Genomic DNA, 17686 nt, shown 5'->3' with positions numbered 1-17686 from the left:
GCAACAAACATAGAGGTGAAATAATGACACGTGAGAGGAGCAATTCAGAACAAAATGTTGCTGATGCCACCACTGAGGCAGTATCATTTCAGTGTGAAGGTATCTCCTTACAATTTCTTCTTTACTGTATTCAACAACACAATCTGCATTTGTGAGAGAAAAGCAGGCACCGCTTCATTTTACAGCCTGCATATCAAATGTATCCAAAGTGTTGCTTGGTAGTATTAAATGACTCTCTCATATGACTGTGTGCACTTTGACTGATCATTTATTGAAGATAGAATTACATACAGGCAGACCGAAGCAGAGAATGTTAGTAGAACGGCTCTAAACTGTGCTGATCTGATATTGTCTTTCCATTAGACCTCTCACCCATATTTAATCTGATGCGGTTGAGTCAAAGCATCAGGAGTACACATGACATACTGTGTGCACAGAGATACTTATCTTTTTTTCTGCAACACACCTTCCATAAACTACTACAAACAATATCCTACATTCTTCAGAGTTTGCATAAATATTATATTTGGAAGTACTTTACATGGTGAGTGAGGTGCAGACAGCCAGGACTTGTGAAAACAAACACTAATAACACCCTGAACTCTGATCTCTGATATCAGGCTGCCATTCAGCTGGTTTCACCTCTGTAACACTAAATATAACACAGTTATTGAAAGGCATAGGTAACTGATTAATTATTGCCTTGAGTGTCTGATAGATGCCTTTAAACAAAGGCATCAGGGTTTCGTGTCAGGAGTGGTCCTCTTTAAGTGATAAATACACTGAGCTGATAGTGCTGTTAGTAATTCTATGTAAATGCCAAGTCTATTCACTGGGCATGTCAGTTTCTACTGAAATTTGACATAAGGAGAATTTGAAATATACATATGTTTCTATAACTGCATTAAATTATTAAAGAAAGAATGTCTAGAGTTTGAATGTTTGGTGCCTGTACAGAGAAATGCCCTCTGGGTTGATGATTAATTATACAGTTAACCAAGAGAAAATATCCACTTGGGTATGTTTTTATGTCTTTGGCACCACCATCTGGCTGAACAGTACAATCACTTCATAGTTTGCAGCAACATCAAAATATTTTTCTTTTTTTTATCTTCAAAGGAGTTAATGTATCAGACGTTTCTCTTTTTTTATCTTCAAAGGAGTTAATGTATCAGACGTTTCTCTTGTTTGAGCATTTTAATTAAAATTATACTGTGAATGAAAATAAGTCTGCCATAAACTGCTCAAAATATGAAGATAATTGTGCATAAATAGACAATGTTTTGATCTGAAAATATGTTTTTTATTTTATTTTGGTGAGCAGGCAGATAAATTATAAACAGCAGCTTGGCTGCAAACTAGCAAATAAAACACAATATCTTTGTATTTTAAAAAAAAACAAAAAACATATAGCATTAGGTCGTCAACGTGTTGTCATTTTCTAAAACGATTATCATCTTTCCTAAAACATGATTATTCATTCATTCATGATTATCTTTGTTTCACACCTTGTCTATGAGCTGTGCATGATAATATGTTGTTTGGAGCTGAAGGTGTTTATTACATGAGATCTGTCTTGTGACTGCAAAAATATTTTCACTGCCAATCCCAGTTCTCTTTTTTCCCTCAATATTCCATGTGGTTTGACTGTTTCACATGAATGTTTCCTTGTTATTGCACATCAGTGTATCACTGACATACAAGTTAGAAATTGTCATACATTTCATACCTGGAATTCATTAAATTGTCATTTGGCATTATGTGGTGAGTGATGTGTCTATGTCTACACACAACATGTTTCAGTTGCCCATCTTAGAGATGTATTTCATTTTAAACAAAGCAGCCATCTGCATAATATATGACTGTGTTTTGGGTTGTGAGGGCACATCAGTACTGTGACTGAACAGATCCAGTGTATGACATTGACAGGTGACTATAGCTGCCGCCGTGGCTCTGTTGCTTTCATAGTGAAGGTCATTTGGCCTTGTTGGTGACATCCTCCACCATGACACCAACCCAATGCAAGAATGCACATGAACTTGGCCACACAAATAAATAGCTGAATGACCCCCCATACAGAGTCATGGACAGGCAACAACACTGCATCAAAGTGGAGCATGACTCAATCTGAAGAGTTGGTCATAATAATGAGGTTGTTAAGATTACGATTCCCAAACAGCATTTGCAGTATCGCAACATGTTTGTGTTCCGACATGAAAATATCTTTTATGATCAACCCAAACAACCTTTTTTCCTTCTTTTTCATGTCACAATTATTGCTATTGTTGTCATTGTTATTGCTATTGTACTCCTGGGTTTCTTTGTGAAAATGAAACAGGTTTGTTTTAATTTGTACAACAATGCCTTCAAACTAGCAAACACACTCATATCAGCAGGGTTGTTTGAATCATGCCAGTAAAAAAATACATGGGTGATGTTTATTTATTTGAACTGGCTGACGGAGCAGTTGTGACCACACAGACTGATACATTGTATGAGGGGCCGTTCAAGACATTATTCATTCTGACCCTCTCACATACATATATCCTCACTCTTACATACATACAGTATATGCTCCTTTCATTCTCCTTTCACATATATATCTTCTCTTCAGACATAAATATATCTATGTGAGAGGTAAAATATATGTATGTGAGAGGATCAGAATGAATAATGTCTTGAATGGCCCCTCATAACGTTGTCCATGTTCATATTACATAATATAATACATATAGTGCACAAGACTTTGACCTTTGAACATAAAACTGAAACTAATGAATCAAGTGCTTAGCTGGGCTTTTTGCTGTTGGACTACAAAGTAATATTAGCTTCCACTTTTTCAGATGGAAACCAATGTATATGGGTATTGAGTAGTAATGTTGATGATTGATTCAGGTCCAAATTTGGACTTTTTAGTACAAAGCATTTTAATTCCACATTGTGCTATAGCGACCTCCTTCTACTGGTTGAAACCTGCCTTTTATATTTGAATTTTGCTATTGCCTGATCTGGAGGCATGTGATTTGATGGTGGCAGCTTTTGTCATATTAAACATCTCCCGATTATACTGTGGCCATGTACGTCCAAGTGTTAAGCAAAAAATACTGTTGACTGAGAGGGCATGTTCAAATCTTTGGCTGATAGAGTAGAGCCTCAATACACCAGTTAAATCTGAAATGTCTTAATGAAATCCTTCCCCACTGAAACAATTTAAAAAATGATATTTCACTTAACAAATAACAAAGCTACAGAAAGTGGGACAGACAGTCTGACTACTCTGTTTAGTTGTACATTGCTCTGATAGTGTCTGGGCAAATTAATGTTATCATTTTCAAAAGGTTTTCTCAAAAGGCATTTATCCACTTTTTTTGTTTGTCCGCAAATATTTTAGTGAAAGAGATTAGGGAGGTGCCTAAAATTTAGAAAAAAGAATAGATGTCTGTTATTTGTACAAGAATATGTGTACATGGTCAAAGACAGCACATTCTCGAGTAAGACAATCTGTTGGTTTTGTTTGTGTCATTGATCTATGAGCTCCACATACTTTGCTCCTGATGTTATTCTGATAACAAACGTGTTCTAGATTCATCTGAATGAATGAATGACTAAGAGTTTAACTCAGTTACACAATCGTGACTGTCGTGACGGGGTTTTTTCTAAGCAAGTTGTAACCCAGGATAAAATTCCACAATTGGCATAGTTTGTTTGATGTTATCATCCCCCCTCCAAAGAGGAGGGTGTTGGTGTCCTATTACAACTCGCTTTGCACGCTACCAGTCTTTTCACAATGGTTGCAAGTATGTATGTGCGTGCGACTAGAGAGAGTAAAAAAAAAAAAGTTAAAGCGAGCACACACGCAATGGCTTATTAAGCACGAATGTGTCTCTTTTTCAGTGGGAGGAGAGAGGACTTTGTGCCAATGAGAAGGCAGTTTACAAGCTGCAAACATGCATAACCACCATGACTTGCAAGTCATAGTGATAAATATGTGATAAATAAACAAAGCAATGAAAGTCATTTTGTACATATTTCACTGGATAAACATAATATGCTTGGACTGCACTATTTTATATACCATAGGGAACTAAACTGAATTGCAAACCTACAGCTATGTTAAAGGAAAATAACAGGAAAGTCATGTACAAAGTCCAGTAAGAGATTGCTGGAGAGCTACTCTGCATACGACACTCCTCCACAAACTCCACTGGGAATCTCCACTCGCTCTCTGTCTTCCTCTGGTTACATAATAGCCCGCCTACAAAAACAGCTTCAACTTCCTGCAGAATTTAAACACACACTCACACAACCACACACATAAAAACACCTCTTACAACAAGCCAGCTTGCAGAACAGAGAGGAGGCAATGAGTAGCGGGGTGTGGTTTCCTACCCTGGGGCTGGTAGCCTGGCTGTGCTGCCTCAGTCTGGGGCAAGTTCAGGGGGGGAAAGTTCTGGTTCTGCCTATGGATGGAAGCCACTGGCTAAGCATGAAGATACTGGTGAAGGAGCTCAGCCGCAGGGGCCATGATGTCTTGGTGATGGTGCCTGAATGCAGCCTGTTGATGAAGGGCTCAGACAGCTACAAGACTGAGATCTACAAAGTGTCCTATACCAAAGATGAGCTTGATGGAAGTTTCAAGAACCTAAAGGATGGTCTGTTCATCAAGCCACCATCTATCACAGATATGTTCGTCAATGTGGAGCGGTTGGTAAATTTTACTTCTACACAGTTGAAAGGTTGTGAGAGTTTGCTGAACAACCATCCTCTAATGACTCGACTGAGGGAAGAGGGCTTCGATCTCATGCTTACAGACCCTTTCCTTCCCTGTGGCTCTGTCCTGGCTCATATGTTTTCCATTCCAGCTGTTTATTTCCTGCGTGGACTTCCATGTGATCTGGATTCAAAGGCTAGCCGGCGTCCTTCACCTCTGTCCTATGTTCCCGTGGCCTTCGCTGGTAATACAGACATCATGACCTTCCCACAGAGAGTTAAAAACATGGTCATGTCTGTTGTGGAGTCCCACATGTGCAAATTAATGTATTCCCATTTTGATGACCTGGTCAGCAGATATTTAGGAGACAACATGACTTACAAGGACCTTCTTGGTCATGCTGATTTCTGGCTTCTCAGATATGACTTTGTTTTTGAATGGCCTAGACCTCTCTTACCAAACATGGCTTTTATCGGAGGTATCAACTGTGAAAATGCATCTCCTCTACCAGAGGTGAGTATTTAAGAATGTGTGCCAATGTAAACATCTGGATTCATTTATACTTGCTCTGTGTTTAGATGCCCTAAACAGTGATATAATAAACAGTGGAAACCAGTTTTATAATAACAATTGAGTAAATGACAATGTATACTATTATGAAAGAGGTCTCTACAAAGCATTTGTCTCCTTTAGTTTATTGTTCTGGCAAATTCTGCTCTGAAAAAAAAAAAATCAGGAAATGTAACATCTCTGCATTGTTACTTACAATTGAGGAAACATGTGTATCATAGTATAGACACTGTATTGTTAGGGACCTAAACAAAATTTCAGCATTACGCAAAGTATGAAATATTAAAATAAATAAACACTAGTACAACAGCAGTGCTGAAGTGATTATTAATCATTAATGATTGTTTTGACTATGTTTCATGTTTATCAAGAATCAGAAAAGGTTGGTCTGCTCTTCTAGGCGATTCAGTGTTTGAAATTTGAGCAAAATTTCTCTACTATGCCTAGAGTAATTTAAGACAAGATTTCAGGAGCTCTGTGTTAACACGTACAAAATACTTTACTACAAAAGCACAAAGATTGTTCTACTAAGGCTGCTTCATTGAGTGGATCTATGCTGAATACAGTGTTAATCAGATGAAGTCCCTTCAATATATTTGAAAATAATGTACAGAATGTAATGTATTTCAGATGGAAGTGATATACAGTAATTGCTACACCTTAAAATGTGATCATTGCCCACTATATGTAATATTTTGTCATGAGAATAGTACATTGATATAATAATTAAAAAAAAAAAAACAACAACATATTTTTGCACATTTCTTAATGTAATGTTTTGTGTCTATTTTACCCTCCCTGCAGGATTTGCAGGAGTTTGTGGATGGCTCTGGAGATGATGGCTTTATTGTCTTTACTCTGGGCTCAATGGTGTCCAACATGCCTGAGGAGAAGGCTCAACATTTCTTTGACGCCTTTCGGCAAATTCCTCAAAGGGTAAGAAATAATTAACCAACAATAAATCAAGCTCTACTGATTACTTTAGACTGCCATATATTACATTAACCAGAGATCTGTAATCTCAGCACACAGTATGCTAAAGCCCTAATCAGTTCGTACCATAGGACTTTGTCTCCTGCTTTGCCTTGTTGCAAACATGCCAAACTCTCAAATCGTTACATAAATACTTTGCATGGCAAATATTAAAACTCAAGATTTTTATGTTCCAGGTTGTGTGGAGATACACTGGAGTCCCACCTGCAGATGCACCCAAGAATGTCAAACTTATGAAATGGTTACCTCAGAATGACCTCCTAGGTATGTTTATCCAGATAAATGCATGTGGTGCTGCAATTATATCGTAAATCTTATCATTTATACTCATCAAAGTTGGAATGTCGAGATCAACTGGCTGATATTCAGTAAAAAAAAATTTTTTCTAAAAATGGAAGTTCGAGATAAATGCTTTCAACTTGGCATATTTAGATTTTGGCAATGGCCTAACAATATAAGACAGCATTATAGGGGTTGATTTGAATTTCATTAAATTTTTAAGCTCTTTGTTAAAGTGGCTATTTTCAAGGTGTTGTGGAGAAATTGCTGAAGTCAAAGGTCAGTGGTAAGATCAGGAGGGAAGAAAGTGTTCAGGAGCCTCTGATGTCTTATGCTGTATTATTTATTGATGCTTGGCCAAGAAGAATTAGAGACACTTTCAAAGTTCATCAGAAGTGCTTGAGTTGGTCTCGCATTCTGACGCACTCGTGATGGTGGATAAACTTTAAACCCAAAGATCACACCCCAAATCCTATATGCCCAGAATTAGTCAAAGAGAATGTTTTTACCAATGGAGGTGTTATTGTCAACACATTCTAGTCTGGAGACACAGATGTCTGTTTATGCAGATTGGAACGTCAACAACAAGCTATCTATTATGACTAGGAAGGCAGCAATAGGTTTCTTCGACCCCGGCCACCACACTGTTGAGATATGGTGGCACCCAGTCAAAGACAAACAATTAATACTGCCGAGGACCTAAAGGCCCACATGTGACCATGTGCAGCCTAAGGATAGAAAATTCCATAACACAAGGTATTCAAGTACTTGATTTTTAAATACTGCTATACCAGCTACTTTAACGAAACAAAAAAAAAAAACTGGAACCTGAGGCCAAAAAAAGTGATCTGGGCATCCCTAAATCAAAGTATATTCTATAAAATCAAATGTAATTGGTTTGTGGTGAACTGGAACAGTAATTATGTCTGTTCCTGTGGTCCTCAGCCCATCCCAAAGCTAAAGTCTTCATCACTCATGGAGGTACACACGGCATCTATGAGGGTATCTGTAAGGCTGTACCCATGTTGATGTTCCCACTGTTTGGGGACCAGGGGGACAACGCACACCGCATGGTGTCCCGCGGTGTTGCAGAAAAACTTGAAATTCATGATGTGACTGCTGAAAAACTGGTGGCTGCACTGAATAACCTCATCCATGACAAAAGGTAAGACACTTGGATGTTATTGAAGAGAACGGTCACACAGATGAATTAAAGTAAAGTTATGTTTACGTTCAGTGTTACTCACCAAAATGCTTTGTGTGTATTTTAGAGGTCTAACAAATATGTTGAGTACATTTCTTTCATCATAAACAAATTGGATAGCTGTCCGTGTCTGTGTCTGCATCTGTGTCTGCATCTTCCAGATAAACCAGCTCATAGATAAACAGCTCATAGCACTACTAAATGTCAATGACTCCACAGGGAACCCTTTAAGCTGGTGAATTTTAGAAAACCCAAGGAACAGACAAAAATGGAAAGGGTTATTTGATACTTGATACACTAAGTATGAATTATGTTTGTCTACATATGAGACTATGTCTTATTTTTAACATTTGTTTATCAAGTCCATGCACACCTATCCCATTAGACCCCATATCGTGGCTGTGTGGACATGTACAAAATGTGCATGATTGGCATCTACCTCACTTTTCTGTTTGACCCATTGCGTCTCTCATGTTTGAATTTCCTCATTTGAAAAGGGACAAGATACAAAAGTATCAGGTTATGTAATGTATTATACCAGGCTTTTAGTAAATTGCTGCTACCCCTTTGAGAGGAGGCAACTTTAGTCTTTATCATTCTTATAAATTCATAGTTTAGTGACATATTCCTACATAGCTATACACAACTTCAACCTAAACTGAGGTCTATACAGCATGAATAAGTCAACACACCTGCATGATTGTACAGGGATTTTTGAGAAATCCGATTACATGTTATTAGAAGAAAAAAAAAGAAGAAAAAATCCATTTATATTGCATACACTTTTCATAACTGTACTGTAATCATGTATGTAATCTACACTGAAAACACACAAGAAATGTTAGGACATTAACTATTTTTGTGTAGATGATAAATCCATGGAGTGGCAGACGCTTTTCTTCCTTTTACGAGTTTATACATATTTATATTAAACTAATTCATTTTATTTATTTGTTTTGCTGAGTCACTCTAGTCAGAGACCATTTTTAAGTACCACTGATTTGCTGCTTGTGTTACAAGGAAAGCTCTACTTGCAGTTTACCCTATCTTTAGAATGACATTAATATTTCACAGCTAATTTATACTGTGGTGATATATGGTGTTGTGTGATCAAAACTGAAGATCATACTGTTAACTTTTTATTTTTTTTACAATATTACTTTTCCCCAGTTACAAAGAGAAGATAGTGGAGATGTCTGCCATACACCTGGACCGCCCAGTTGAGCCTTTGGACCTGGCTGTTTTCTGGATGAGGTCATCATAAAACCAAAGGAGCCAAACACTAAGGATAGCTGCACATGAATTAAACTGGATCCAGTACCATTCCCGGATGTCATTGGTTTTTTTAGTCATCATTCTTCTGACTGTTCTGTTCGTGACATTTACAATGCTGCTTGTTCTGCACTCGCAAGTGTTTCCGAAGGGGACTGCGAAGAAAAAGAAGAGTAAATGTTTCTAATGCAGCAGTCATTAGGAAAAACTCTATAATGAAGTGATGCACTGCATACATGTATTTGTGAGTGTCTATCTGTGTGTATGAGTGAATGTGTCGTTATGTACATAGTGCTGTGTAAAATTTCATTGCTCGCCATAATTACATTGTCTTCAACACATGTAACATAATGGTGGCAATAACTGATTGAAGCCATTTGTGGAAGTAAATTTTTTTAACATCATGGATTGTAATATTTTTTACTGATTATTTTTTTATTACATGCTAAATATCTTAAATACACTTTATACACTTCTTTTCCCACCAGTGAACCATCTGATTGTGGGGGAAAGGCAGTGAAACAGTGTTACATTAGTTGCTGGTGTAAGAGTTTGGCAGCTGTTGGAATTTGTCTTACATGGTGGGAGTAGCAGTGTGTTGCTGGAGGAGCTGCTGGAGGCCCCCATTCCACGGAGGTGAGAGGAGTTGTTCATGATGGATGTCAGTGCCAACAACCTTCCCTTCCCCACTTCCATTTGAAACACTTCAATTTCCACAATGGATACTTCCTCTAATGTTTTAGCTACAAATAAAACTAGCTATGTAAATGTGCAGCACACAAAATAACACAGACCCAGTTTCTTTAGGGAAACAAGAACCAACCACAACACCACAGCCAATCAAATCCAAATGTATGATCCAAGCCTCTCGCCAGTGAAATATCTGACCAACCTACCATGGATGATAAATGTGCATTAGAAACAGGATTCACTGATGAAAAAAAAATAGAAAAAAGATTGGTAACAGTGGATGATGTACCCTGCTAAACAGACTCATGTCAGTAACTGTATTGCATGCTCACAGGTCGACCACAGTTGGGACTGCTCCTTTCAAACGGAACAGTGAGAATGACAGTGCAGGACTGCAATGTGTTAGAAAAACTATATAATGAAAGTTACTAAACCATCCACAGAAACAATGCAAATCACTGGATTTGTGTTTCCCCCAGTTAGGCCTGCCTTACCTCCCGCAGCTTCGCCTTGCAGGAGATTACACGTGTTTCTCACGAACAGGCAAGAAAAACCAGCATAGTGGACCTTTGGTGGCTGTAAAATCAGACCAAAAATGCCCCCTCAGTGGCAAGGTAGCTGTGCCTTGTGCAGTTATTGATTCCATTGCAACTGTTTCCCACAGGGTGGTTTTCTGGGAATATCCAGAAACAACACCACCTCCAGTCCTGGTACAGACCAGGAGGGAAACTTTTCCCGGAGGCACATTCGATAATAGGGGTGTACGTAGACGCAATTGGAGTCCCCGAGGGGTACCTGACAAATTCAAGGCACAATCATTCATCCTCATCATTCCTATTCTGATGGGCAAAAATGTAGATTGGATTAATAACCTGTTTTATAATCAGTGCTTTATTAATTATAACCAGAGATGGTCTTAAAGGTGTAGCTAAACAATTGGACAAAACAAAGCCTGATGCTTGGCAGAAACAGGATGGCTTTATACATGTTGTTGACTGAAAAGGGGCGTACGCAAAATGCTTGGAGATATGTGCTGTATTTTTTATTCCTAATAACACCAGCTCTTGATGGCTTGTCACCTGAGCCATACAGGGGCCTCACAGCCCTATCAAACAAATGAATGATGAGGAGAGCTGGTTTGGCCGCTGGAGTGGTCTGATCATCTCTCCCGGTTCAGTGGCGGTTGCAATAGCTCTCCTAGTTATCTGCAGCTGCTAGTGCATTCTATGCATCAGGAGACTCCTGCAAAAACTGATTGACACTGCACTAACTAAGACATTGCTTTACCAACAGCTCTGTCCTACTGATAAAAAAATGAATAACTATACGACGAAAGAAAGTCCAGTTTAAAGTTAACGCCTTGTAGGATGTCTATTTGTGATTAATGAAGCATGCTATGAAAATCTGAGAAGGGTAGACTGTGGGGAAAAGTAAAAAGTAGCATAAAGGAGGGAAATGCTAGAAAAAATGTATTATCTTTATGCTTTCAGTATTCAGTATTTTTCCATTTTGAGATGACCCTGCGGAGGCCTACAAAGAAGCAGCTGATGTCTTGCTTAGTTTTAGGGAAGTTGCAACATTTGTGTATTAACGGTTGTAACTGTTATTGCTTAATGTTCTATAACCATACATGGTTTAAAAATGCCCAAGATTGAAACTATGTGATAGACAGGCTATGGGGGTCGCTCCTGTCAGTAGGGCGTGACTGTTTTCTAGATACAGTATACGCTTGGTTGAACCCTTGAAACTTTGAATTTACTGAACCACAGGCTGTAAGCTGTTCCCTTGCTGCAAGTTACTATGAAATGAATCTATCTTAAAAGTCTGACGGCATCCTGAGGGTTTGGAATAATTCTCTTAACAGTTTTACTGCTGTTGAACAACTCATGGTCCATACATTCACTGACTTTTCCTTGACAATGCATTTTTGCCAATATGCCATCATAATCACTTTTATTATCGAGGTATACATGAGGAAATTTGACTCTGTATGTTATATGCAGCTAAAACAACAAATAGCATTTGATAAGACCGGTTAAATATCCGCAAAAATGCAATGGTGCAGTGTGTAAGAATGCTGCTGAATAAATATTTTCTGTAGCGCTCCCAGAGGAGTGAAGTTTCTTAACAGGTTTGTCAGGGGTGCAGTGTGTTTCTTGCCCGTTTCCTGACTCTGGCATGATAATTGAAATCGAATGCAATTTTATCCACAAAGGGCCCCTAGAACAAAAAAAGTTTTTTTGTTGCATATTTAAGCTATAAGCATATTGTGAGTAGTGATCTACATATATTTAAATTAGTAGTAAACTACATTTTGCGTATTGCTGGTGTTCAACTGCATTCATATATTAATTCAGCTATTTGTTGCTTTTTTGTGTAGTCACACCAGACTAACAACTGCACAGTTAAGGACAAGAAAGTTAAAGACAAAATTAAAAGACATTTAAGACAAAAAAGTCTAGTTGTTTTTCATGCTTCTTATGTGGAATTAAACCCCCGTTAACCAGCTTCGCCCTCTTTCTTTCATGCTGTGAGTGAGGCTTGTCAGGAAATGCTTGTCAGGCAGCCACCATGGAATGTTTAGAGATGTTGTTGTATGTTACTTTAGATGTTAGCTACTGTATGTAAGAAATCCTGCTTGGTAGAATACCTTCACCTAAACTCTATTGTCTGGAAGACAGGTGTCTGACTGATGGATGAAACCTTGCACTCTTGCACTTTCCCCTGATTTTTTTATGACCTGTGAAATGGTTGAAGAGATCAAAATAAGCCAGGGACAGAAACAGATAGAAATGGTAGTGTTGTTTGTGCCAACAAAGGATTTACCATGACAATCCCAATAAAGGACAACCAAGCATTAGCCAATCAAGAGCAGATTAGTGCAGGTCATGACTTTGCTCGCCTGCCTGGATTATCTTTGCAACAGACAGGTGAATAAATCTTTTGTGTGTATAGAACTCTTGACTTCACTCATGAAAGATGGGAACAAAACATGATGGTCTGTTGTGGTTTTTCTTTGAGTGAACTTTTTCCAGACAATATTTTTGTTCTTAATTCTGCTTAAGTTAATTCATTTCACAGCCAGTGCAACAAGTTACTGTCATCCGTTATCTAAACAGTTGAACCGACGTATAAATCCCAGTTGCATGTTTGTGTGCCTTATGGAGTTATACATCTTTGAATCCTACCTGTCTTTTGACAATGGCTAAAGGTTTACACAGGTATGTATCTCGAGTAACTAAAACATGATACATACAATGGACAGGTCTTTTTACAGGCACGTGGACGTGTCTCTTATTACAATCAGTAGCTTACAAGCTACAGAGATATATAGCTGTTCAGGAGCAAAATAAACTAGGATTGGACTGTTATTATGACTTACCAAGAATTGGCTCATGTTGTAAAGAACAGGTTTGACTGCTCTCGAAGATTCACTCTGTGAAATCCGAGCCAAGAAATACAGATTCTTGGAGAGGTAAACTAAGAAAAGTCCTCCGGGGCTCTTGTGTTAACATGTACAATGTCAGCACAATGGTCTTGCAGGTGTGTGTGTGTGGTGCGCGAATAAGGAGGCTGGAAAAAATCACGTGCAACCTATTAAGCATACGTGCAACAACGTGTTGCCTTTTCAGGGGGAGGAGAGGCCAAAGTAAACAGACAACTTTCACACCAATCACTCAGCAGCTACTAGCTGCCAAATATGCATAACCACCGTGACTTGCAAGTCCTACTGATCGTTGACAAAATAATGAGCATCAAAGAATTGCAATTAGCATGGGACAAACTTAAGCGCCATGACTAACATTGTATACTTCATATTTTATTATTCCACTGTATCTCTATCTTTGTTGGTATATAAACCACCGGAAGACGCAAACACACCCTTTCTTCCTTTGATTTAAAACACGCTCACTCCCACAGTCACTCACATGGGGTACCTTTTAAAACCGGTTATCACTTGCACGGCTTGCAGAACAGAGACGAGGAAATGAGCAGTGACTGTGGTTTCCTACGCCTGGGGCTGGTAGCCTGGCTGTGCTGCCTCAGTCTGGAGGCCGTTCAGGGGGGGAAAATTCTGGTTTGCCTGTGGTGGAGAGCCACTGGCTTAGCATGAAGATACTGGTGAGGAGCTCAGGCCGCAGGGGCCATGAGATCTTGGTGTAGTACCGGATGCAGCCTGTTGATGAAGGGCTCAGACAGCTACAAGACTGAGATCTACAAAGTGCCCTATACCAAAGATGACCGGATAAATTATGAACACGCCTGAAGGATGGCGGTTGTTCCTCAAGCCACCATCTATCACAGATCTGTTACCAATATAGAACGGTTAATTAAATTTTACTTCTATGCAGGTGAAAGGTTGTGAGAGTTTGCTGAACAACCATCCTCTAATGACTCACTGAGGGAAGAGGGCTTCGATTCATGCTTACAGACCCTTCCTTCCCTGTGGCTCTGTCCTGGCTCATTGTTTTCCCTTCCAGCTGTTTATTCCTGATGGACTTCATGTGAGCTGAAGAAGGGCTAACCATGTCCAGCTCCCCCTGTCCTACGTCCTGTGGCCTTCTCTGTGTATGCAAGAATATGACCTTCCCACAGAGAGTTAAAAACATGGTCCTGTCTATTGTGGGTCCTACATGTGCAAGTATTATTCCCATTTCGTGGACCTGGTCAGCAGATATTTAGGAGACAACATGACTTACAAGGACCTTCTTGGTCATGCTGATTTTGGCTTCTCCGATATGACTTTGTTGTTGAATGGCCAAAGCCTGTCTTACCAAACACAGCATTTATTGGAGGTATCAACTGTTGAAAGCATCTCCCTACCAGAGTGAGTATTTAAGAAAACTTAAGACACCTTGTTTGTTGTGAATTACTTTGTATTTCATACAGACATGCACATATTATACATTTTGAGAACATGGAAATATTTCAGCATTACACAACAAATAATATAAACCTAAATCGTGAAAAACAGTCAAAACTATTTTTACAGTCATTTGACCACCAGTGTTCTCTATATTCACTTTAAAGAAATGACAATAAGAACTGTTCAGAACATGTGAAAGAACAGGTTTGTCTGGTCTTCGGGTCAGGTAAAGATAAAGGGGCCCTGTGTTAACCGTTACACTCAAGAGCCTGTTTACACCTGGTGTTACAACATCTTGGATGTGGATCACCAATAAATACACAATTGTAAGATAACTGAAAGCAATTGCCAGGTGGTCTGGGACATATTTGACTACATATCTGCGTCATCTGAGCCATAGCACTCCCGTGACACACTGAATTGACCAATAAAAGTACAAACAAAAATTCCAGCCTGATCTCATTTGTTTTTGATTGCATTTTTCACAAGTTGATAGTAAAAGATCTAAGACTGATTGCTGGTGGCGGACACACCTCTAATGCCTGGTGTGAAATGATATGGGCTAGTCCTCCTGTCACACTCTACCTCACCCATTTTATTTATTTATTTTGTTTATTTTGTTTTTTTCAAATACCCTACAGGATTTTGGAGGAGTTTGTGTATACTTCAGGGAGATGGACGGCTTGTTATCTTCCACTCTGGTCCATGGTGTCTGAATGCCTGGCTGAGACTGAAAGCTAAAGCGTTCGTTGATCCTTTTGGACAAATTCTCAAAGGGTAAAAACATACATCCAAACACAGTCAGTCAATCAGTCTAAGAAACGAAATTGCTGATCTTGATCGAACGCACTTTGTTTTTTTTTGTTGTGATAATCAAACACACACCACCAAACGTTTCGACTAAGCAATCATTTTCATATTAGCCAAAGATTTGTAATCTCAGCACACAGTATGCTAAAGCCCTAATCAGTTTGAACCATAGGACTTTGTCTCCTGCTTTGCCTTGTTGCAAACATGCCAAACTCTCAATTCGTTACATAAATACTTTGCACAGCAAATGTTAAAACTCAAGATATTTATGTTCCAGGTTGTGTGGAGATACACTGGAGTCCCACCTGTAGATGTACCCAAGAATGTCAAACTTATGAAATGGTTACCTCAGAATGACCTCCTAGGTATGTTTATAATGCGAATCAAAGTATCTTCTAATGAAATATGTAATTGCAAGCTGTAATTTGTCTGTTCCTGTGCACCTCAGCCCATCCCAAAGCTAAAGTCTTCATCACTCATGGAGGAATCCACGGCGTCTATGAGGGTATCTGTAATGCTGTACCCATGTTGATGTTCCCACTGTTTGGGGACCAGGGGGACAATGTACACCGCATGGTAGCCCGCGGTGTTGCAGAAAAACTCAATATGTATGATGTGACGGCTGAAAAAGTGGTGACTGCTCTGAATAAAATCATCCATGACAAAAGGTAAGACAATACATGGATATCATTTAGAGAACAGTCACAAAGATGGCCTGTAGAGTTTTCGTGCAAATAAACAAAAGTTATGTTTACATTCAGTGTTACTTATATAAATGCACTGTGTGTTTCATTGTGTGAGCTCTAACAAATATGTTCAGTGCATTTCCTTCCCTACTAAACATTTGCAGAGCCAATTTTTCAAGATAACTTAAATTGTACATTGTTTACACCAATGTCTGTTTGATAGCAGTTATCTTCTTCATTGCGTTTGTTGGCATATTGCTATGTTTTTTAGTGTGTTACCACCAAAACATAAACAGAAATTATTTCCACTCCTGGGTTTGAAATCGGCCAAAACAGGCTGTTCATCAAACTGCCACTTGAGTCTGATTCCAAAAGTGAGTCAATCCCCATAAACCCCCTTTTTGAAATGCCCAACTTTACAACAAATATGAACATAATTACAGACTGATACAAAAAATGGTTTTGCATTCGATAACTAATATTAAGGATGTACAAGGTTACCCTTTGTCAAGGTTACCATGTGTCATCACAAGTGGCTGGTTTCAGCAACCAGGCTTCGTTTGACCGGCCTCAACTCAGTATGGTCAAGTACTGCCATGATGGTGACTGATGGTGACACTTTCTGTGGTCAATCTCCCTCTGTTGTATAGACACAAATCCATAAATCCGTGCAAATAGTGTGAAGAGACTTTCTTCCTTTTTCAAATTTATACTTAAACACCATACTGCATGCAGATTAACAATACTTAAATTATTACCTGTATTAGTTTGTATCATCTAAATATACTAATTTTATTATAACTAACACCTGTTGTATTTATGTCTATTAAAATACTAAACATTTATTTGGCTTCATAACATGCAATTAAAATGACTACCAATCTGGCATTGCTGCTGTTGTAAGATGGCAAGCTCTCTCTTTTTTTATCTTTAGACAGACAAAAATATTTTATTTAAATCAAATTTTATAGATTTATAGTGTGAACTGTCTTAACTAATGTAATCTATGACGTTATAATGTTCTGTGGTAATCAAAACTGCAAAATATGCAATAAACTTTTTTTTTTAAATATTAATTCTTCACAGTTACAAAGAGAAGATAGTGGAGATGTCTGCCATACACCTGGACCGCCCAGTTGAGCCTTTGGACCTGGCTGTTTTCTGGACTGAGTTCATCATAAAACACAAAGGAGCCAAACACCTAAGGATAGCTGCACATGAATTAAACTGGATCCAGTACCATTCCCTGGATGTCATTGGCTTTTTAGTCATCATTCTTCTGACTGTTCTGTTCGTGACATTCAAATGCTGCTTGTTCTGCACTCGCAAGTGTTTCAGAAAGGGGACTGCGAAGAAAAAGAAAGAGTAATGTTTCTAATGCAGCAGTCATTAGGTTTATAAACTCTATAATGAAGTGATGCACTGCATACATGTATTTGTGAGTGTCTATCTGTGTGTATGAGTGTAATGTGTCTGTATGTACAATGTGCGTGATGTAAAATCTCATTGCTCGCCATAATTACATTGTCTTCAACACATGTAACATAATGGTGGCAATAACTGATTGAAGCCATTTTGTGGAAGTAAATTTTTTTAACATCATG

General features: G+C 38.6%; 1 protein-coding gene across 3 annotated transcripts; it reads left to right on the top strand.

Moving 5' to 3' along the window:
• The first annotated feature begins 4271 nt into the window (after positions 1 to 4271).
• LOC109136658 (UDP-glucuronosyltransferase-like) lies at positions 4272 to 17684 on the top strand. Of its 3 annotated transcripts, none has more exons than XM_027291019.1 (5): positions 4272 to 5224; positions 6086 to 6217; positions 15674 to 15761; positions 15845 to 16064; positions 17169 to 17684. In XM_027291019.1, the coding sequence occupies exons 1-5, from the start codon at positions 4364 to 4366 to the stop codon at positions 17449 to 17451; spliced, it is 1584 nt and encodes a 527-aa protein (XP_027146820.1). In that variant the 5' UTR covers positions 4272 to 4363; the 3' UTR covers positions 17452 to 17684. The 3 variants fall into 3 exon arrangements, with proteins under 3 accessions (XP_027146820.1, XP_027146819.1, XP_027146821.1); XM_027291018.1 differs by lacking the exons at positions 15674 to 15761; positions 15845 to 16064 and adding exons at positions 6451 to 6538; positions 7499 to 7718 and having other exon boundaries at positions 4278 to 5224; XM_027291020.1 differs by lacking the exons at positions 15674 to 15761; positions 15845 to 16064; positions 17169 to 17684 and adding exons at positions 6451 to 6538; positions 7499 to 7718; positions 8928 to 9050 and having other exon boundaries at positions 4279 to 5224.
• The last annotated feature ends 2 nt before the right edge of the window (positions 17685 to 17686 follow it).

Source organism: Larimichthys crocea, chromosome XVIII (assembly GCF_000972845.2).
Source record: "Larimichthys crocea isolate SSNF chromosome XVIII, L_crocea_2.0, whole genome shotgun sequence".
NCBI classification, from domain to species: Eukaryota; Metazoa; Chordata; class Actinopteri; family Sciaenidae; genus Larimichthys; species Larimichthys crocea.
Note: the sequence above shows the minus strand (reverse complement) of the source record. Positions and strands in the feature narration are given on the sequence as shown.